General features: G+C 39.8%; 1 protein-coding gene across 2 annotated transcripts; it reads left to right on the top strand.

Moving 5' to 3' along the window:
- The first annotated feature begins 1,904 nt into the window (after positions 1–1,904).
- Positions 1,905–21,431, top strand: CD164 (CD164 molecule). 2 transcript variants are annotated; one of them, XM_034962681.3, is made up of 6 exons: positions 1,905–5,771; positions 8,281–8,364; positions 9,975–10,046; positions 11,832–11,870; positions 17,473–17,529; positions 18,924–21,431. In XM_034962681.3, exons 1-6 carry the CDS (start codon positions 5,597–5,599, stop codon positions 19,088–19,090), a joined length of 594 nt encoding a protein of 197 aa, XP_034818572.3. In that variant the 5' UTR covers positions 1,905–5,596; the 3' UTR covers positions 19,091–21,431. The 2 variants fall into 2 exon arrangements, with proteins under 2 accessions (XP_034818572.3, XP_054970012.2); XM_055114037.2 differs by lacking the exon at positions 1,905–5,771 and adding an exon at positions 6,352–6,439.
- The last annotated feature ends 657 nt before the right edge of the window (positions 21,432–22,088 follow it).

Below are 22,088 nucleotides of genomic sequence, written 5' to 3'. Positions count from 1 at the left end.
AAGGGACTTGGACACTTGGGCCGCTCAGGACACGCACTTTGCCAGTCAGTACAGAATTACTAGAATATTTTAATAACCAGAGTGGCCATGAGGTGTCTTCTGGCTGAAAATCAGCTCTCCAAGACAGGATCGGGAGAAGCACAGTGAATACCTAGGGACAAGGGGAAGCCATAGCTAATCCAAGATATCAGCAAGCCGCCTGAGGTGTAGTTTAGCTTGAACTTGGAGGTTATTCCTAAGGAACAAGTCAGGAAAAGGTTTCATTTCCTGAAGGACCAAGAGACATAATGCAAAGAGCTCTAGCAGACCCAGGGTTTGAAGCAGAATACAAATAAAAATCATGCATCTCGGGTGCCAGCCTTAAGGGAACCTGGGCTGGGCTCCCTGACTCCTGCACATCCAGGAGGTTTGTGCTGTTTGTATGCTAACCTTACATATGTTTGTAAAGAAAGAAGCAAAAACAGTATGTCTTGATGTAATTTTGTAAATGAATCACTGTTAAGAATTGCAGGCCTGGCATGGTGGCTCATGCTTGTAATCCCAGCACTTTGGGAGGCCAAGGGGGGAAGATTGCTTGAGCTCAGGAGTTCTAGACCAGCCTGAGCAACATGGTGAAACTCCGTCTCAAGCAAAAATACAAAAAATTAGCCAGGTGTGGTGGCGCACCCGGCTATTCAGGAAACTGAGGTGGGAGGATCACTTGAGCCTGGGGAGGCGGAGGTTGTAGTGAGCCGAGATTGCGCCAGTTTGACTGAAATAAGCCAGTTTATTTATTCATTTTTTTCTCAAAAAAGAAAAAAAATTGCAGCAGTTCAGGATAGAATAGTTCTGTGCAAGTCATAGTGTAAAGCAGTGTTCTCCAACTTTTTTTTTTTTTTTTAATGAGATGGAGTCTCACTCTGTCGCCCAGGCTGCAGTGCAATGGCACGATCTTGGCTCACTGCAACCCCCACCTCCTGGGTTCAAGCAATTCTCCTGCCTCCGCCTCCCAAGTAGCTGGGATTACAGGCACCCGCCACCACACCTGGCTAATTTTTGTATTTTTGGCAGAGATGGGGTTTCGCCATGTTGGCCAGGCTGGTCTCGAACTCCTGACCTCAGGTGATCTGCCGCCTCAGCCTCCCAAAGTGCTGGAATTACAGGCGTGAGCCACTGCATCCGGCTGTTCTCCAACTTTAATACTTTACACATGTACATATCTTCTGGGAATCTTGTTAAAATGTAGGTTCTGATTCAGGAGATCTGAGGGGGAGGCCTGAGGTTCTGCATTTCTATGTGATATAAATGATAATGGTTTGAGAACCACACTCTGGAAAGCAAGAGTAAAGCACTGGTTTTCCACCTAAGCTGCAGATTAGAAACACCTGGGAAGCTTTTAAAACTGCTGATGCTCAGACATTACTCCAGACCAATTAAATCAGTACCCAGGCACTAGTATCAATATTTTTCAACACACACCACCACCACTGATGTCACTAGGTAGTTCCAATGTGCAGCCAGGGTTAAGAACAACTGCTCTAAAGTGTAATGCTCCCCTCTGGCGCCCTGGCACACTTTTCAAAGAAACATCCACAGTCAAAGTGGAGAGCCTCCTAATGACAATATCTCCAGAATTTTACCCTTAATCTTAATCACAATATTAAGACTCTGAATATACAGTTTTAGCTAATATTTGATTTATTCCAATCCTTCTCTTTGTCAAAACAGATTCAAATACTACTAAATGAGCTTTAATATATGCTGTTAAAACTGTCTTACAGATGCCAGCCCTTGTTTCCCACCCATACTCCTCTAGATGAATCTACCCTGACCCACAGCTGAAGAGTTGAGGGAGTTATTTGTAGCAGCTGCCCTCCTACGCTTTTATTTTATTTATTTTATTTTATTTTTTTTTTTTTTGAGGCGGAGTCTCACTCTGTTGCCCAGGCTGGAGGGCAGTGATGCAATCTCGGCTCACTGCAACCTCTGCCTCCTGGGTTCAATAGATTCTTCTGCCTCAACCTCCCAAGTAGCTGTGATTACAGGTGCTTGCCACTACGCCGGGCTCCTCCTGTGCTTTTTAATGCAGCTAATTTTTGGCAAGGGTGGACAACTGACTGAAATAAGCCAGTTTGTTCATTTATTCATTTTTTTAAAATTAAGTGCAGGGAATAAACTGGTGAGCACTATTTCTGAGTTAATCTAGTGAGAAAGACAACTGCTATATAATGCAGTATATGCTTTGTTATGGGCAAGTCCAGGGTGCACAGAGCAGGAACACCTTTTATAGTCTGGGAGTGGGGAGAAAGGGGTAGTTGAATATTTTAAGGATAGCTTAAGATGGGAGTGACAGCTTAGCTGAGAGACCTGAAAGAAGTAGGAGTTGGTCAGATGCCAGAAGGGAATAACAATATTCTAGGCAGAAGAAATAGCATGGATGAAGATCCACATGCAAAAGAAAACATGACCAGTTAGGAGAACTGGAAGTTCAGGGAGCTCTAGTGTAGACTGCATGGATGGAGTCAGAGCAGAGAGTAGGTAACAGACAGGTTGGGAAGGCATGGTACTGAGTCAAGTTATCTCTTCCAAGAGCTATATAACTGGAATACTGGGCAATGGAGATGATTGGCTGTGGGTCTATAGATCTGGCAATGTCCTGTAGGGTTGAAGCCTGAAACGAAGTCCTAGCAAACCAGCTCCACGTGCTAGGGATTCCTCCTTTTAAGTTCAAGTCTCCCTTGGCCCTCACACACTTGATTTCCCACCCCTGAATGCCTATAAGATTTACTGTCATATTCTTACAGTGAATGGATTCCCTTTAACATAAGCTAGTACAAGGGGGTTTGTACTTCTTGCTATCAAGTAGTGGAGGCAAAACTCTGATTATTAAGGGGCCACTGGATGTTAGTTATAGCTAGAAGGCAGGGTCCTGTTTGGAGTGTTGATCTGTTTATTTGGGGAAAGGTACTGACACAAGGCTGAAGCATTGTTTAAAAATCTGCTGTTTAAAAAACTTAGAGGGAGCTTATACTGCTAGAAGATTCACAAGCGCAGAAGCACTCTGTCTTGCTGCTTTCAAGAAAATAAATGGTTAAGAAGGTCGCTCTAACAACCAATCGACAATCTAATTGCAAGCAATGTGTCTAAGAGGAAATAACCTGAGTGATGGCTGACCTTGCACACAGAAGAACTCTCTGAGGGTGCCTTTCAATTGTGATTTTATCCCCAGGAGACATTTAACAATATTGGGAGATATTTTTGGTTTTCACAACTGAGAGGTGGGGTGCTTCTGGTATCTAGTGTGTAGAGGCTGGGAATACTGCCGAATATCCAACAATGCACAGGACAAGCAAGAATGAGTCAGCCTGAAATCTTGATAGCGCCAAGATTGAGAAACCCTGCTCTATGACAACAATAAACAGAAGCTTACTGTCAGGAACTGAAAAAAAAAAAAGCTGTCTCTCTGAAATGGTGAAAATGACTTTGGAACTCCCTTGATCTACCTCTACAGTTGCCATGCAAAATAAAATAAACCAATGGTTTTCTAGTCTTAAAACAAGAGCGTGAAATGTCCCTTTATCAGGACTGAGGAATATCTGAGGACTAGAGTTAAACATCCAGGTGACAAATTGTTAAACAATGGTCTGCACAGAGGAGTGTGTTTATCCTAGGGTGGAAAGAAGATAACACACCAAGCTCTGAGAACAGAGCTTCTATTTACATTTTCTTTTTTTTTTTTTTGAGACGAGTCTCGCTCTGTTCCCCAAGCTGGAGTGCAGTGGTGTGATCTCGGCTCACTGCAACCTCCGCCTCCCGGATACAAGCGATCCTCCTGCCTCAGCCCTGCTAGTAGCTGGGATTACAGGCACGTGCCACCATGCCCGGCTAATTTTTGTATTTTTAGGAGAGACGCGGTTTACACCATGTTGGCCAAGCTGGTCTCAAACTCCGGACCTCAGGTGATCCACCCGCCTTGGCCTCCCAAAGTGCTGGCATTACAGGCGTGAGCCACCGCGTCCGGCCCCTATTTACATTCTTAACCTTAAAAAAAAATTAAAGTTGCCTTGCGCTTTCTTTTGGTCTGGGTGCCAGATAGTCAAGTGTTAAATATAGAGAGAGGCCTCCTGAGAGAAGAGCAGACACTTCTTTGAAGCGCTTATGGTGGGAGCTCACTTCCCTGACAGCATTCTCATGCTTCTGGGCTGGATCAGTCAAAACTATCAGCTTTTTGTTTACATCCAAGCAACACTACTCCAACTAGCGTAGTCATTGGAACAAATGTTCATAGTCCTGAGGGTACAGAAGGACGACACTGAAAAGATCCCAAGGGGAAATAAAATCTTTCTATTTGAGCAAAAAGGTAAAAGCACTATGTAGTCATCTTTTTTGGCACATCAAAAAAGTCATCGTGGCACATCAAAACAGACCTCACGAAAACAATTAATATTCCTATATTATTAGGATAACTTTGCATAATTAAAATTACATAAGTGTACAACAGCTGAAAACACAGCATTAAATACAACTTTTAAAGTCTAATTTTTACCATGTGATAGCCGTATCAAATTTTGCGAATATTTTGTGAGACTTGGCAGTAGATGGCGCTCACCTTTACTAAAAGTCTGAGCAGCGCCTTAACACTAACAGGAACTTAAGAATCCAGCTCTGATGTCAGGCAATCCCGTGTCCAGGTCAGGTCACTTTTCTAAGTCTCAGTTTTCTCACTGGTAATGTGGCGGTGGGGGCCGCCCCAATGGCCTGGCAACTCAGACCGCTTTTGATTCTCTGACTACAGTGGTGGAGTTGAGACAGGTCTGCTGCTGCAACCGCCGTCTGAAATAGCAATCCGGAAAAGTCAGGTTGGGAAAGTGACAGAGTAGACGCCCTGCGGCTCTGAGCCGGGCGGCGCCTCAGCAGCCCACACTATGTGGGCGGCAACGCACAAACTCCTTAACCACGTGGTGCCTCCATTCCCCTAGGGAGTCCCATCACAGGATAACTTCTAGCAAAATCAATCTTCAAGAAAAAAAGAAGGGGTCCTGCCGAAGACATAAGGAAGCTCCCTGGGGATCCCGCAGCACAGCACAAACTTAGTTCTTGAGAGCCGCACAAAACCAACTTCCGCCCCAGCGGAGTTGCGTCCGGAAGGCGCGGCCCCGGAGGTCACGTGGGCCCGCGGAATTACGGCCTGGCGGGGCGCTCAGGTGGAAGCAGTAGGCCACATCATGTCGACTGTTCCATGCAAGTCAGGGTGGGGGCCGTCCCTATCGCAGGCATGAGACAAGTCCAGCTGCGTCGTGTCTGGTAATCTGAGGGCAAGAAGAACGATTTGCAGAAGCCCCCAGTTTTCTTGGCTGTGGCACAGTCGCTTTGAGGGCCAGGTTCCTTCGGCTTCCTCCCGACTCCCCTGCTTCCCCCCGTAGGATTCCCGTTGGTATCGTCCGAGCCCCACCTCCCTCCTCTTCGCCCCCGCACGCCGAAAACAGGGGCCTCTCACGTGACCCCTGCGCGCTCCCGCGGGGGAGCGTAGTCTCAGAGGCGGCGCCGCAGGGGATTGAGGGGTTGACTGAGCGTTGCGAGCCGCAGCTTTCTCCCGAACGCCAGTGCTGAGGACACGATGTCGCGGCTCTCCCGCTCACTGCTTTGGGCCGTCACCTGCCTGGGCGTGCTCTGCGTGCTGTCCGCGGACAAGAACACGACCCAGCACCCGAACGTGACGACTTTAGCGCCCATCTCCAACGTAACCTCGGCGCCGGTGACGTCCCTCCCGCTGGTCACCACTCCGGCACCAGGTGGGCGCGGGCCCTATGGGCTTCCCGCCCTCCCCTGCCCAGCCGAGCCGCACTGCCTCCTCGCCGTGCGGGCGGGCCGCGCTCGGGGTGCGGCGGCGACTCCGGCAACATGGCGACCAGCCTGGAGTCCACTCGCGGCCGGGCCGGGTGGGGAGCGCGCTGGGGGGAAGCGGACGCGCGGTTCCCAGTGGCTGCGGGGCTGGGGCCCCCCTCGAAGTGTTGCAAGTCGAGGTGCCTTTTAAAAGTGCATCGTAATTCCTAGCCTCACTTGGGGTCGGAAATGGGGACGTGGCTTCCTTCCGCGGGGGCAGCGGTGGGGTTGAGGATGGGGCCGGGCGTCGCGCCTCTGAGGTTGGCGGTGGGGCCGAGCTGCCTCTCCCTGCCACTGGTTGTTCACCCTCCCGGCGCCTCTCTCCGGAGGTAGCCTTCTCCGGAAGTCCGGGAAAGAGAAACTTAAAGACGTTAATGCTCGTTCGTGTCTCAGACTTGAGTCTGAGAAAGTCGCTTGAGATTTAATTACATTGGTTTTGCAGATAGGAATAGAATGTAGCTGACGTTTGAGCACGTAGTTAGTGAAAACTTCACACTTCAAAGTATGCGAAAAGGAAGAAAAGTACCCATGTATGTACCGGGTGTTTTGCGTACGTATCCTAAGGCTAAACTGGAAGGTAGGTAGTGAAACCTAGGAGGTAGATGCAGAGACGGAGATGAGTAAACTCTCCTGACATTGTATGTTTATTCTTTTTTCAATTGTTTTTAAAATTTTCTTAACTATGTCCTGTGCTCAGATAGCGTATGTTTAGTAGGTCGTGGAACGGGGCTTTGTGCCCAGGTCTGTGGGTTTTCTAAAACCCGATCAGGAGCATGTCTTTTGTTATGTGCAGTCGAATAGGGCTGGTTAAGGCATACATACGTTTTAAAGCAGAAATTGCCATATACCGTGACAACACAAAAGAGAGAAGGAAGATAAGTTTGAGGTAATAAGCGGGAGAAACACTAGAGGTTTAAAACCTGCAGTCTCGTATGATTGGTTTTTCTAGTTAACATTAGTTAAGGAGTAATGTTTACGTAGTTAACATTGGCTTCTTGACCGAAGAATGCCGAAGTGTAATGATTTTTATCACGGCATTCATATTCTACAAATTTTTCTCTAGTTTTAGTATTTTATAAAAGTTTAATAAAGTATATAGTAAACTTAATGTTTTGTTTTTAGTTTAAGGAAGATGTAACGGTAACATTTCAAAACGAGGGAAGTAAATTGCAGTATAATACTGGGAATTCTAACCGCACTATTTTAAGATGATAGAGCAGAATATGTTTGTCTCAGTCTTAATTTGGCAGTTTCCTTTCAGAATTGTAGTGTGTGTGTAAGAGAAGGTTGGAAGTATCAAATTAATTTGTCTTTGTGTAATTGAAGTGCGTGCAAAGGAGGTATGTATTTTCTGGAAATCATAAGTGGATGTGGTGTGGTCTGAAAGGTAGCAAGTTTAGTTCATTGTAAAGAACATTTCAGACATTTCACTCTGTTACACCCATCAAGCACAAAGGTTTTTAAACAGCATGTTTTATCTATACAAACTTAAGAAAATTTATTTTTACTTTATGAACCCTTCCCCACCCCACCGTACATGTCCCAGTCTTTAATAAGTACTAATGATGAAGTATTGAAAGCAGTGCCTCTGCAGAACTATTTTTTAGGCAGGAGCAAAGCAAACGAGAATGTTTGGAGGCATCTAGTTTCTAGGAAAATGAATGGAGCCCAATTCTTTTTTTTCTTTTATTTTGCTGCTTTTTCTCACTGGAAAATAGAGCCCAATTTTATAGTCCGTTCTTCTCCAGAAATTGAATTATGGTGATGAGTACTTGTTTCTGGATTGTTTGGCCTAGGATGAACTATTGACAAATACCTTGTTAACTTGAATTGTATGCACTTGAATATGGGCTTTTAGATGTTGTCTCCAGTTGTGGAGGATCCTGTCGAGAGTGGATCATTTATGAATCGAGAATCCCTGGGAAATTATCTTTGTTTGCAGCAGAATGGGCATCATCAGTGCTTGGGTTCAACCTGTTAAACTGCTACTGTTACTACTAAAAATCTCAGGGTTTTATCTGATGTTTGGGGGTAGTGGTTTTCCTATGTGTAGTGTTGGTATTATATCAAAGCCTTTTTCTCGATATTTTTATGTATTAAGGATGCTTTGAAATGCCTAAATCCTTAATGGCTGTGGGTGTCTTCCAATAGTTGTCCTGTGAAAAAGGATTGGTTAGACAGATACCATCAGGCACTGTACTGAGAGTGACCACTAGCTTGTTTTTCTAATGCGTTTACTTACAGCTTTGTAATGATAGGAATTTCTTAGTAAACCAGTATAAAGTTTTATCATTTATCTGAATTAGTAATTTTGATGCTGTATGTAATGCTTATTGTTCAAAAAGATAAGTAATACAGATTCAAATAAGATACTAATAAAATCATTGATTTCATGCATCTCTCCCCCCAACTCCCCAGAAACCTGTGAAGGTCGAAACAGCTGCGTTTCCTGTTTTAATGTTAGCCTTGTTAATACTACCTGCTTTTGGATAGAATGTAAAGGTAAGAAACTTTGGGGATGCAAAACTGTTTTATTATAGCATTTTAAAATACAGTAATTCTTGAACACTTGAAAGTTATGTAGGACATTTAGGATATTGTGCACTATTTATTTTGCAAATCCAGTACTCCTTTAAAGTGCCAGTTGCCTAGCACTCCCCCTGAAAATCTCTTTTTGTCTCCCATCCTCCCTTTAGATTCCTTAAGACTTGATAATTAAAGCTCAGTAGTTTGTTTTTTATGAGAGGGAGTCTCCTGTGTTAGCCAGGTTGGTCTTGAAATCCTAGGCTCAAGCAATCCTCCAACCATGGCCTCCCTAGTAGCCAAGACTACAGATGCGTGCTTCCTCACCTGGCTTTTTTTAAAGCCTGTTCTAAGGATTGAGAGTACTTTAATACACTGGAATGAGCTGTGAGTGAAGGTTGTGTTGAAAACTGTGTCCTGCAACATGAAATATAAAGAGACCTTATGAAACTGTTGGATGCTTAGGTGTAGAGAAGAAAGAGGTAGGGAGAGAGTTGACTTCTGTGCTTTTGTTGATACAAGAGGTAGAGCGCTAAAGGGACGTACATTGAAATTCAATAAGATTCTTATTAGAACCATGATATTACTGCATACATTATTTTAATTGTTTTTTAATGTAAAGTGGTTGCACTTATCAGTAAAACAATCTAGTTGTTTTGGCGGTTTTTTTTTAAGTAAAAACCATAAGTTTTTTTATTTGGTAAAATTTTTAATAGTTCTAGAAATTATATCACTACATAAATTTCAAAAAGCTCTTTAAGGTATTAACTAAATTGGGCCAAATTAACTTTTTTGTTATAGAAGTGTCTGGTTTTTTTAGGTCATAAAATGGGATTTAAGGGCGTACTCTTTCCCCTTTATATGGGAGTATGTAAGAGTTGGTGAATTTTGGAGATGGAATGCTCTACTTCAAGATTTGTTGGGAAAGGTTCTCCCCTTATTCTTGTTCCAAGTCTACCTATCCAGGAAAGTTGTTTTAGAAAGTATAGAAGACTAAAGCAGTGAGATTTGGAATAGAGTTTCTACAGTGTTATGGGGTGCCTCATCTGTTACTAACCTCTTAATACAGACCCTGACCACTTCAACTTACTATCTCCGCCTTTCTTTTTTTTTTTTCCCTGAGACAGAGTTCTGTATTTTTGGTAGAGGCAGGGTCTCACCATATTGGTCAGGCTGATCTCGAACTCCTGACCTCAGGTGATCTTCCCACCTTGACCTCCCAAAGTGCTGAGATTATAGGCGTGAGCCACCTGCCCACTTTTTAGATGATGGCTGCCTTTCTTGATTGTACAGTAGTCTTCCCACAATTCTGAGATCTAAGTGTTGCAGATTTATTTGTTCAGTATATTAATGTGGATTTTTAATGGATAAAAGTTAGAAGGATCCTGCATAATCTCTAAGTCAATGGGAAAAGGAGAATGACAGGGTTTGGTCTGTGGGTTTAACTTTAGGTCAAAACACCTAAAGTGGTTCCCCCTGCCCACTTCTAAAGTGTTTGGGTTTGATTTCATAGAGCTTAGTAGCAGAGTCAAAGATAATACAAATGGGTGGTTGATGCTGTTTGTCTCTTTTCCCCTGCCCCCCAACAGATGAGAGCTATTGTTCACATAACTCAACAGTTAGTGATTGTCAAGTGGGGAACACGACAGACTTCTGTTCCGGTAAGTATTCATATTGGCTGCTTGGAAGCTGACCGCAGAGAGGTGAGGAAGATCATTGCCTCAGAAAGCCTTGTTTCAGTGCTTTGTTTGAAGCGTTGCCATAATTCTCATCTTGTTAGAATTGGAATATGAATAGTATATTCATATTGATTGATTAAAGGATGATATTTGAAGCTTGGTTTAGTGATTTAGCTATAGTGTGGATGCTGTAAGTGTAGATGCGTTGTCTGCCCCCACACTTTTTTTTTTTTTTTTTAAACTTTTCTAGGAATTCATCACAGTTTAGCCGCTATGTTTGCATCTTGCAGGTCTGGGAAACCTCATTCTGGCACTTTTGGTGTTGCGATACTGGGGATTGTTGATTGATAAATTTAGTCTGCAGCATAATTGGTGCTGTGGTTAAATGAGCTTTTCTATACCCATCCATTTTCTGTATTTTAATCTGAGTAACTTGATTAATTTTTAACCTTTACTATTCGTCCAGCAAAACGTTAAAATTCTACTTGAAGCTGCTGATTTTTCCAATGAGATTGTAAATCAGTGGGAAAGGCACATTCCTAATTTGATGCATAGATAATAATTGAATAGGAAAAAGATTTTTGTGCAGTGTGTCTAACCTTGAAAGACTACCTTTGACTCTTTAATTTTGGTAGGGGTTGCCCCATCCCAATGTGAATTTTGTAACTGAACATTTCATTAGTATTAGATCAGTTTTACTTCACACAGGGTGCATAATATAGTTAGGTGGTACACGAACAAACTTTTTTTGAGACAGACTCTTTGTTGCCCAGGCTGGAGTGCAGTGGCACAATCATAACTCATTGCCACCTCATATTCCTGGGCTTAAGCAATCCTTCTGCCTCAGCCTCCCCAGAAGCTGGGATTACAGGTGCATGCCACCATAGCTGGCTAATTTAAAAATTTTTTTGTAGAGATGGTGTCTCACTATGTTGCCCAGGCTGGTCTTGAACTCCTGGGCTTAAGCAGTCTTCCCACTTTGGCTTCCCAGAGTGCTGGAATTACATGCTTGAGCTACTGGACCTGGCTGAAACATTTTAAGTAATTACTTTAATATGTGTTAGATAAACTAATAACTGTCAGACCTGTGGTTTTGTAATATTGCTTAGAGACAAGATTAAGCAATGAAGATTTCATTAGTATTAGAACGTTTTTGAAAACTGATTTAAAGGAAAACTGTATTTGTACTGCTGCATATTTGATGATGTACCAGTTAGAATTAGTTTCAGCTATGAAGGACATAAACCCCCAAATTACAATGGCTTAAGCAGTGGACTGATTTACTTTTCTTTCATGTAAAGGAAGTCTGGACTAGAGTTCAGCTCTGCAACCATTAGGGACTGAGGCTTCTTTAGGTTTTTACTCTTTCACCTCTCAAAAATGGCTTTGACCCTACTGTCCAAGGTGGGTCCTTATGTTCCAGCCATCACATTGATTATTTTCCTGCCAGCAGGATGAAGAAGGGAATGAAAGAGGCTTGTATCTTACTTTAAGGATGCTTCTTAGAGGTTATGCGTGATGGCCTGGAAGCACTGGAGACTAGGAAATGTCTTTTTAGGAGGAAGGGAGGTGTTGATAAAAATTGGTGATTCTATTTCTAGAGAAGAGACTGGTATGTGGGGGCAACTGTCAGTCTCTTCCACAGGTAGTATTTAAGTGTTGTAAAAATTGTGAAAAGTACTCAAATGATTGCAGGTCAGGAACTAGCGTTATAGATTGTGATATTTTAAATAGCTTTGATGTATATGGTTTTTCTTTTTTTAATAGTTTCCACGGCCACTCCAGTGCCAACAGCCAATTCTACAGGTAATTCAAGATGACTGTTTTCTTCCTTTTCCTTCAGTATTTTTAAGCTATCTTGATGGATTAATTTTAAATAATTATGTAAAAGTTGTTAGTATAATTTTAAAGATGAGTAAAAACTTAAAAGTCTTGGACCACAGCAATTAACGTTAATCTCTACCTTTTGTGACAGTGACACATAGCTCCAGTGCTTTATAGTCGGTGAATGTGAGCAGATTTGCTGAGGCTGTGTACATTGAGTCTATAAAGTACTTTTTATAGATTTAGTGGAAATCTTGGGAAATATAGAAGCCTAAAGCAAATTATAATTCTCATCATCCAGAGCAACCAAAATGTTTTCAGTGATTAATTTCTTCTAGTCTTTTTTATGTATATCTAAATAAATACACTTTTTATGAAATTGTACGATAACGCTCATGCACCTTTGTATTTCTTTTTTTCTTTTTTTTTTTGGAGGTGAAGTCTTGCTCTGCCGCCCAGGCTGGAGTGCAGTGGTACGATCTCGGTTCACTGCAACCTTCACCTCCCAAGTTCAAGCGATTCTCCTGCCTCAGCCTCTTGAGTCGCTGGGATTACAGGCACCTGCCATCATGCCCAACTAATTTTTGTTTTTTTAGTAGAGTCACGGTTTCACCACATTGGCCAGGCTGGTCTTGAAATCCTGACTTAAAGTGATCCGCCCACCTCAGACTCCCAAAGAGCCGGGATTACAGGTGTGAGCCACCGAGCCCAGCCTGTATTTTCTCTCTTAATGTAAGCATTATGGTATACACTTTACCCATCCTGCTCTTGATTGGAGAATTAGGCCGTCTCTCATTCTCCATGCAGTGAACATCTTACATGGAATTGCATTTGTATTTATCTCTGATAGGTTTGAGTCAAACAGAATTTCTAGGTCAGAGGGTATGATTATTTTAAGGCTCTCCAGAAAGATTTATTATTTTCATTCCCATCAACCTGGAAAGTTTTTACCATGCCCTCAACAGCATGGATAAGAACTCCTTAAAATTTACTAACTTGATAGGAAGAGTAAATATTAAATACTTAACATTTTACCAATATTAAATGCGTCTATTCCAAGACAAGTACTAGGGTAAATGGTAGGGTTAAGCCAGCATTTTGTCTACTGTAGGAACAATGAAAGATCTCAGTGAGCACAGCGTATTGGGAAATTTGTAAGAAGGAATGTGTATTGGGTGGGATGCAGATGTGGTAGTGAAACTGCACTGGAAAACTTGGAGAGAGCCTCTGAGGTGGAGCAGCGGGTCAGCACATGTGGAGGAGATGTGAAGTAGTACGGTGAGTTCAAAGAGTGTCCCATCCTGTACAAGGTGAGAAGGAGTTAAGCTGGTCCATCACCAGTTGCTCACCAGGTGAGCAGAATTGGGAAACACCTTTGTATGCCTTGCTGGTAGACTTGGATGTTATCCTGAAAGATTTTAAAGTTTATAGGTCATATGATCAGACTTGCATTTTAATAAAACAACTTATTCTGGCATTGTGGAGAGTAGATTGGAACGATGCCAGAAGGAACTCAGGAGATTAGATAGCCTGTTACAATAATTCTAGAGAACAGATAGAGGTGGGCTGCAGATGTTTGCAAATAAGTTTAGGAAGTAGAAGGGGTAGGACTTCATGACTGAGAGGAGGAGAGGTAGAGTGATAGGGAGAAGGGGAGGAATTTTCACCAAAGTAAGCAAGAAAGAGGAAGAGCAGTCTATTGATGGTTGGGCCTGTCATTTGGGATTTTAGTTTAAGATACCTAGAATCCATTTAAGTGGGATCTGTTCAGTATTCAGGAAACTGCAAGTCAGGCAAGAGCTCTTGGCTAAAAATATAAATTGGCATAGGCAGTAGTAGAGGCACTGGAGGAGCATATAGAAAGAAGGGATGGGGCTTGAAGACCAGACTCTAGGAAACAGTAATGTCTAAGGGCTAGGAAGAGGACAGGGGAGGAAATAGGGATGGGGGTAGGGTAGTAAAAAAGCCCAGAGAAGTATGTGCAAGAAACTAACAGTATGTGGTTGTGGGTGTAGTTTTTCAAAGGAAGAAGTAGTCAAGTGCAATAACAAGGACAACTCATCTTGAAACACTTACGCAGTGGTGTGTGGAGCTGGCTGGCTTGGACCAGCTTTTGCTAGCCAGTTATTGTGTAGTAGCTCTTCCCAGCCCGTGTTCAGTGATACCATGTTGGTAACTTGAAACTGGTTACCATGGAAATAGTCATGCCATGGAAGTCTGCAAATGATACAAAACTTATTTTGAGCTGATGATTATATGGTGATGTGGTCGTAAATGTTTAACACTTATTAGAAGACATGGACTAAGTAGGATGTTGAAGGTTGCTGAAACCAGAGGTGTTTGGAGAAAAGTAATTTTCAGAAGGTTGGTTATGAAAAGAAAATGGGGTGCAGGGAGTGGGGGAACAATTTATTCAGAACTGTTGTTCATTTCTTCAGAACTGGGTTCACTCTTGATGTAGTTCTCTGCAGCTTTCTCCACCCTGGGTCCTCCTGTGAATTGCCATGAGTCTTTTGTGCTATAGCTCTCTTTGGTGCTGTAAAGGGGGAAAGCAGCAAGGGCTTATCTGCAGAAAATGCATCAGTTGACTGACACTAGTTGAAGAACAAACCTTTAGGCGGTTTCTTTTCCGGGCATGTGTACCGTCTGCCGAAGAGAGCAAGTGAGAAGTGAAGGGGTAATTAAACAATGCAAAGAGAATCTAATTTATATAGAAGGGTGTATAATGAGGTTAATTATAATGGCCCTCCTTCAGTACAAATAATAGAATAGCCAAAATATGTCAGATACAGTGGAAAATGTTCATATGAAGTGGAAAATGAACTGTATTAAGCAATTGTAATACAATTTTAGCTTTTGTTAAATACATGCCTAGAAAAATGGCAAGAAGTAACCTGTTACTCTGATGGGACTAATTCAGTATTTTTTTTGGCATTTTCTAGATTTTCTTACCACTAATAGCAACTTTTATAACTTATGATTATTATTATTTTTTTGACCTTTCCTAATGAATCTTTTTTTTTTCCAGTAAAAGAAACAGTAAGTCAACAGAGGTATATTCCCTAAGTGGTGCTTTTATTTTGAAAATATTGTCAATGTAATACTTTTTTCAAAATTGAAAATAAAATATTTTGCCTACTTATTAAAAAGAAATAGTTTTTACCTTGTTCTGAGGCTGGGTAATGAGAACCAAATTGCAAATTTGCAGAATTTTTTCCCTAACATTGTCAAACAATTGGTAATAGTGTTTTGAGATTGAACAGAATTTGATGTGTTTAATTTGTAAAGTGTATTTTTTTGTGGTTACACAGAAGCAGTAAAAACCTTGACAGAAATAATGAGCTTTAACATAACCACAGCCTCTAATCTAAGAATTCTGTGTAAGGACCAGTCTTACCAGAGATAAGGTCAAATATTTTCCTGTAAGATTTTCTCAGCATGGAGAGTTGAGAGAACTGTTTAATCAAGAGCAGGATGGATGGATGTACAACAATGCTTGAAGTAAGAGGAAAAAAAGAAAGCAAATGGGTCTGAACATATCCATCAGTATTATTTGTATATCACCTATTAGCTTCTAAGTAGTATCAATATTAATAAAAGAAGTCTTAAGCTCTCTGTGACTCATGGTCATGTGAAAATTAGAATACCTTAGTTTCCTAGGATTCAGTCAACCTTGGGATTATGGGTAGTCAGCCTGTTACGAGAGTCCTGGTCTTTAAAGATCTACTTTTAGCAACAATTCAGATATTTAGCAATATCTGAAAACTGTCAAGCCCTGCTCTTTTAGTGTATATTTACTGTTAAAGCACAGAACTTCCTCTTTTATATTAGTAGAATTTGGGAGGATGCTGATTCCTATTGAGGTTTTTGTTCGATTGTTTGAAAGTCTAATGCAGTGAAAAGATTACTCATTTCTGTGCTTCATCAACAGTTATTTGGCACCCTTTCCCTGTCTTTCGTGGGTTAAGCATATCACTTTGAAGTCTATTCAGTTACGTACTTTAAACAGAAGTAACATTTGTTTTCCAAATTCTCTTTAGCCTTCAAATCCTTTTTTCTGAAATAGTACAAAAATGAATGTTTGCATAGCACCTTACATTTTTATAAAAATATAAATCTCATATGATTAATCTTCCTCATCTTTCCCCAGATCATCCCTAGCTGCCCACCAGCATAAGCATATCCTCATATTGAAGCCCTTGCACTCTGAAGCCTGACTTACCTAATGATTTCCTGAGACAAAATAAGCTCTCTTAGCTAGTGACTCCTATAGTGCACTTTCCAAAAATTTGAACCCTACCCTTAGGACAACCTCTTAATGAAACCTTTCTCAAATGCTCCAGCAAACTTTGAATTTATTTGGTAGCCATTTGGATGTTAGAAAAAATGTTAATTTGTAGAAACTATATTCACATCCTTCCTTTCTGAAAGCCTTGGTCAGACTTCTATTAGTATTCATACTACCAATAGAAACTTAATAGGTGATATACTGGCTGGACAAGGTGAGTCATGCTTGTAATCCCAGCACTTTGGGAGGCCAAGGCGGCAGATCACTTGAGGTCAGGAGTTCAAGACGAGCCTGGTCAACATGGTGAAACCCCGTCTCTCCTAAAAATAAAAAATTAGCTGGGTGTGGTGGCACATGCCTGTAATCCCAGCTACACAGGAGGCTGAGGGAGGAGAATCGTTTGAACCTGGGAGGCGGAGGTTGCAGTGAGCTGAGAATGCACCATTGCACTCCAGTCTGGGTGACAGAGCGAGACTCCATCTCAAAAAAAAAAAAAAAAAAAAAAACGAGTGCTTTAGTCCCTAAAATGATTTTACATTCAAACTAATCCTTCTCCGAGTGTACATTTCTTTAGCAGTATCATCAGCTATTAGGTTGGTGCAAAAGTAATTGCAGTTCTTGCCTTTAGTAATGGCAACTCAAATAGTATTTTGGCCTCATGGCAGTGTGGTGGACTAGAGCTTACTTAACCTTGGGCTCTTAGAATCTTACGTTGGGGAACTGTGGGCCCAGGGCCCCTGTTCTTATAAAGCTTTATTGGAACATACCATGCCCATTCATCTGCATGTTGACTTTGGCTGGTTTTGCATCACACAGTGCCCAAAGAGTAAAATATTTGCTTTCAACCCATTTAAGAAAAGTTTGCCAACTCCTGAAGTGAAGAAGATAGGCAAATCTCAATACCCTTGTAAGAGAGAACTTATGACTTTAATAGTTTTTGTCTTAGGAGAAAGATTATGAAGAACCTGTAGTTTCCTCACCTAAACGTTCTTGCCCTTGGCAGTGAGCAAGATAAGAGTTTTTGCAAATTTTATCCAGATGTATACATAGATTTTATGCAAGATAGATACATAGATATTAACAATTTTATGATTGCTTATTGTTTTAAAATACACTTAAATCCTAGTATTCTTGGGTGCATAGCTATGTTAGTGAACCATTAACTGAAATTTGGCTTTTGGTCTCTAAAAAATTGAAAGCATGTTGAAGTTGGCAGGATTATTTTTTAAAGCTGTTAGATAACTGGGAAGCTAGAAATTTAAGGTTTTTTAAAAAGACATTTTGTTTTCATTCCAGCTAAACCCACAGTTCAGCCCTCCCCTTCTACAACTTCCAAGACAGTTACTACATCAGGTAATTGAGGCTTTTTAGATTAGCAATGATGCAGGATGTGTGCATGATGTTGCCCTTTACAATTTCTGCCATCATTTTCCAGCTTTCTTCGTTAATGGTTATGGAACTGAAATTCTTCTCTTACTCTTAGGGGGGATCAAGGTAGTGCTTTGTTAACACAATAATGATAGCTTTGCTGAGATTCCTCTTCTCATTTTTAAATGTGTAATCACATTTGACGTGACACTTTAGAATTAAGTAATAATGTTTTTCCAAACATTTCAGTACAACTTGTATGTAAAATCTAATTTGTAACTTCTGATTACCGTTAGGGATTGGTTGTGTGCTGTATGAGAGAGCATGGCGATTTGAGGGAAGATAATATATCCGTCCTTTTCACTGAGAAAGGTCTAAAAAGCCAGAATCACTACCAGATGTGCACCTCACTTTCTTAACCATTTCTTAACATTGCTCAGTAACGTGAAAATTAGCTTGTTATTAAATGATGATTTGACATAATCTAATTTAATTCATAGTTAGGTTACGCCACAGGATACTGTAGGTACACAGGTTAGGAATCCTTTCCTCCCTCCATATTTTTAAAAAACTGATGCTAATGAATCTTCTACCTGCTTTTTGTGATTTCTTTTTCTTCATGCTTATGCCACCTTTTTCTCAGTTTCAGTGAAGCCATTCTGTCTTCACAAGAAGGAATACAAAACAGTTGTCATTAAAGTTACCAACTTGTACAGCCACCAGAACCAGTGTTCTTTGATAACTGTTACTTTTTTCTTAGATTATTTTAAATGGGAAATCGCTTTTTCTGTTTCCTCTTGAAACATTTTACTGCCTGAAAAGAATTCAGATATTTGTTTTTTCCTTATTACTTGATAATACTTTCTCATGTGAAATTTGTTGGCAGGATATGCCTTTAAAAACAGTTATTTTACTTGTTGAAATTATAAATTGCATATTATTAAGATTATTTTTGTAACATGAAAAATTGCAACCAAGTATTCTACCTTATACTAGTAAATTCAAAAGTCATGTGAATTCTCAGCACTATTGACGTTTACACTCACAATTAACTAAAAGTACATAGTCTGAAGAAATTGTTGCATATTTTAGAAGTGTTTGATATATTCCCAGGGCACAATTTATATACTAGGAGAATTTTTCCCATTGTTTTTATATTTGTACTAGTACAGTAGCATTGACCACTTTGTATCCTTGGGTGGAATGAAAAATGGGATATGGTTGTCTTCCTCAATTAGGGATAAATTCTAGCTGTAAAGACTTGAGGAAATACTTTATAGAATTTAACACATGGCAAAATAGAGGCTCAGGTGAATCTTTAAATTACAATAGAGGACCATGAAACTTAGGATTGTTGTTTCTTTTGTCTTATCTAACAGGTACAACAAATAACACTGTGACTCCAACCTCACAACCTGTGCGAAAGTCTACCTTTGATGCAGCCAGTTTCATTGGAGGAATTGTCCTGGTCTTGGGTGTGCAGGCTGTAATTTTCTTTCTTTATAAATTCTGCAAATCTAAAGAACGAAATTACCACACTCTGTAAACAGACCCATTGAATTAATAAGGACTGGTGATTCATTTGTGTAACTCACTGAAACCAAAATACTATCTTTTAAGATGTCCCACATGGAAGACGCTATTCCAGGATCTTTAAATTTCCATGGATGCATATAGGATGTTTGGGAGCATCATCCGTGAAGAAAAAATCAATTAAATCATTGTGTTCAACAGGAATATTTAAAATATTCTGCATGAATCCTGTGGCTGTCTTATTTTAAATAGCTGCTGCTGTGGGATTATATTTTTTTTTCCTTAACATGCCAAATATAACTTTCTGAAAGTGATGGAAAATGTTGTCTTGTGCAGACAACATCATGGCTCTTGGCAGTTTAAATTTAGTAATTTTAATTTAGTGAACAGAATTGAGAAGAACGTGCCAAATGAGAATCAATTAGGTGGATTTCTGGCTGTCATTTCAAAAGTGGAATAAATTTATTAATTTAGTAGTACTAAATGGTATCCTTAGATTAAAATTTTGTGCTTGATAACAGCTGTTTTTTCTACATTAGAAATAAGATGCCACACAAGGAACTACATTCCAGATTTAAAGAAATGAAAGGATACCATTAGTGTGTATAACAGATTATTGTTCATACTTGTAAAGCACCTTATGTCATTGAGAATATAAAGAACAGTGCCTTAGAAGACAGTGAAAGGTAAGCTCTAGCTTAATGTCTATGATTTGTTCTTTGACATTAAGGAAGGTAAGGATTGGTCAGAGGATGTAACTTGATGTGAGCAGTAGTAAACCTGTTTTAGATATCATACTGTTAATATTTTATTGAAAATTTATTTCAGAGCGGAGAAACTTAAGCTAAAGTCTGTTATACAGAATTGAAAGCCTTCGTATCTTGAACCTCCCAACATTTTTCTTATGGCTGTTGAAAAGTATAGAGCTAAATTGATTTAATTACACTTTCCTTTGTACTTTAAAAAAAAGTATGCTAGCACTATTGTACCTTGAAAGGATTTCCACCAGACTGTCTTGAGTAGTGACTTCTTTGGTGAGGCAAGAAGGATATACATTATTTTAGAATCATTTACTATTTAAATGAGACAATCATATTATTTTAGAATCATTTATTTAAAATATGAGACAATCATTTTAAGTTTTAAGATAACAGAAGTGACCAATGTAATTTCACAACACCTAAGGATTTTTTGGTTGATCAGGTTAATGTAGATTTTTACTGATTGTCCTGGATGAATAGACTGTGCTTTTTCTTTTTCTCTCCCTTCCTTCTTGGTTTCCCATAGTATAATAAGCATGCATACTTTAACTTCTATAGTTTTCTCCTTTAGAGGGTCTTCTTCAGTTTTAGAGGTTTACTTCTCCCTTGCCTTTGACTCATTGGACTAGTGCAGAGGCTTTAAGTAGTTTAAAATAGGCTTTTGCTTTTCTAGGTCATTAACGTTTTTTATTTAGTTTTTTTAGCCAATAGTGGCTGAGTTTCGCACTTGATTTTCAATATTTTATAGTAAGAAATGACAAACTGCTTTGGTTCATTTCATAAACTGAAACTCTGCATTTAGATAACTATTAAAGGTTGTTAAGATGAAGATTTACTGTTTCTTTGTTACTCGTTGGTACAGCTGTTTGTTTTACTTGCGCATTTGTACATATACTTAATGTTTTCAAGTGCCTTAATTGTTTAAAATCTCTGGCTTCAAAGTTTCTTGGGGAAAGGTCGGTTTACCTCACATTTTTTGTTTCCATTAGTAATATTCTAGGTACCTCACAAAATGTATTATGGTGCCATGGCTGTTAGTTTTCAGTGAGTGCTGTAGGATTAATTCGAAAATAGGCAGAATTCCATTCCTCCCAAGGTGGCAAAAATTAGCTATACTGATGTAATTGTCATTTACCTGGGTATGAATTCCCTGACACACATTCATGTCAACATATGTAGCAAATTTTGTGAAAACGTAACAATTTGAAGCTTCTGTAATTTTGAGCACTGCTCTAACACAAGCATAATATAAAATTAGTTAGATTTTGCAAGTCTACAAATGAGCTCTTGCAACAGAACTCACAGCCTTTTTACTTTTTTCCCCTAACTTTAGCAATGTAGTATCTTGAGCCATTAATTTTTGGGTTTTTTTAAAATCCAGAAGGTATATAGAAACCTTTTCAGATTTTTCATCTGATTTGTTCTTGCAGATGTTCTTCTATCAAATACCTTATTTTACCTTACAGATATTTGTTGCACAGGCAGATACTGCTGTATTTAGACATTTCTATTTCAGTTCATTAAAAACTGCAAAACCAATCTGTATCATGTACCAAACTGACTTAAAATAAATCTACATGTTTATTGAATTAATAGTGTGTTACTGCGTTTTGCTTATAAAATTTAATGCTTAGTGGATTTATCTTAGTCCGCTTGGGGTGGGCTTTCTACTCATTTTATTGCACCTCTAGACCAGCCGATAGTAACTAAGGCACATGTTCATATCAATAGAAAGCAGAGCCTTGGAAGTAATAGGTGGAGGGAGGACTTGGTACACTTGTGGGAGTGATTTGCAAGTTGATCTTCCACAAATCAATAGAAATTATGCTGTAGTTTTCCAATAATTTTTGAGAGGAATACTATCTTGGTTTTATATATCTGAAAGCTAGTTTGTGACTTTCTGCCTTTTTAGTTCATATTGCATGTAAAGTAAAAACCAAGAACTATTTGGTATAAATTACTATCAAGCCACATGCTGTGACTTTGAAGTGTGGTTCTTGTTATTTTGTGGGCAAAATTATGTTCTATTTTAAATCAGTGGACTTGAACTAAGAATTTACTCCTCTGTAAGCCTTGAAACCTGTAAGGGTGGACTGAATAATTCACTTTAGAAATCATGAATTTTGGGTTTTGTATTAGCCTTAAATATAGTCACATTTGGTTTAAGTAATACAAAACTTGATGCTAAGCTTAGTGACTCTGGTAAACATTAGAAACAATTTTTTTTTTGAGATGGAGTCTCACTCTGTC

The sequence above is a fragment of the Pan paniscus genome, chromosome 5 (genome assembly GCF_029289425.2).
Source record: "Pan paniscus chromosome 5, NHGRI_mPanPan1-v2.0_pri, whole genome shotgun sequence".
NCBI lineage: Eukaryota > Metazoa > Chordata > Mammalia > Primates > Hominidae > Pan > Pan paniscus.
This window is presented reverse-complemented; position numbering and strand designations above follow the sequence as displayed.

Bases quoted from the DNA above. Each gene is read 5' to 3' on its own strand.
- CD164 (XM_034962681.3), top strand. From the start codon at position 5,597: ATGTCGCGGCTCTCCCGCTCACTGCTTTGGGCCGTCACCTGCCTGGGC. The intron at 5,772-8,280 runs GTGGGCGCGGGC...CCAACTCCCCAG, and splicing joins GGTCACCACTCCGGCACCAG to AAACCTGTGAAGGTCGAAAC. The intron at 10,047-11,831 runs GTAAGTATTCAT...TTTTTTTAATAG, and splicing joins CACGACAGACTTCTGTTCCG to TTTCCACGGCCACTCCAGTG.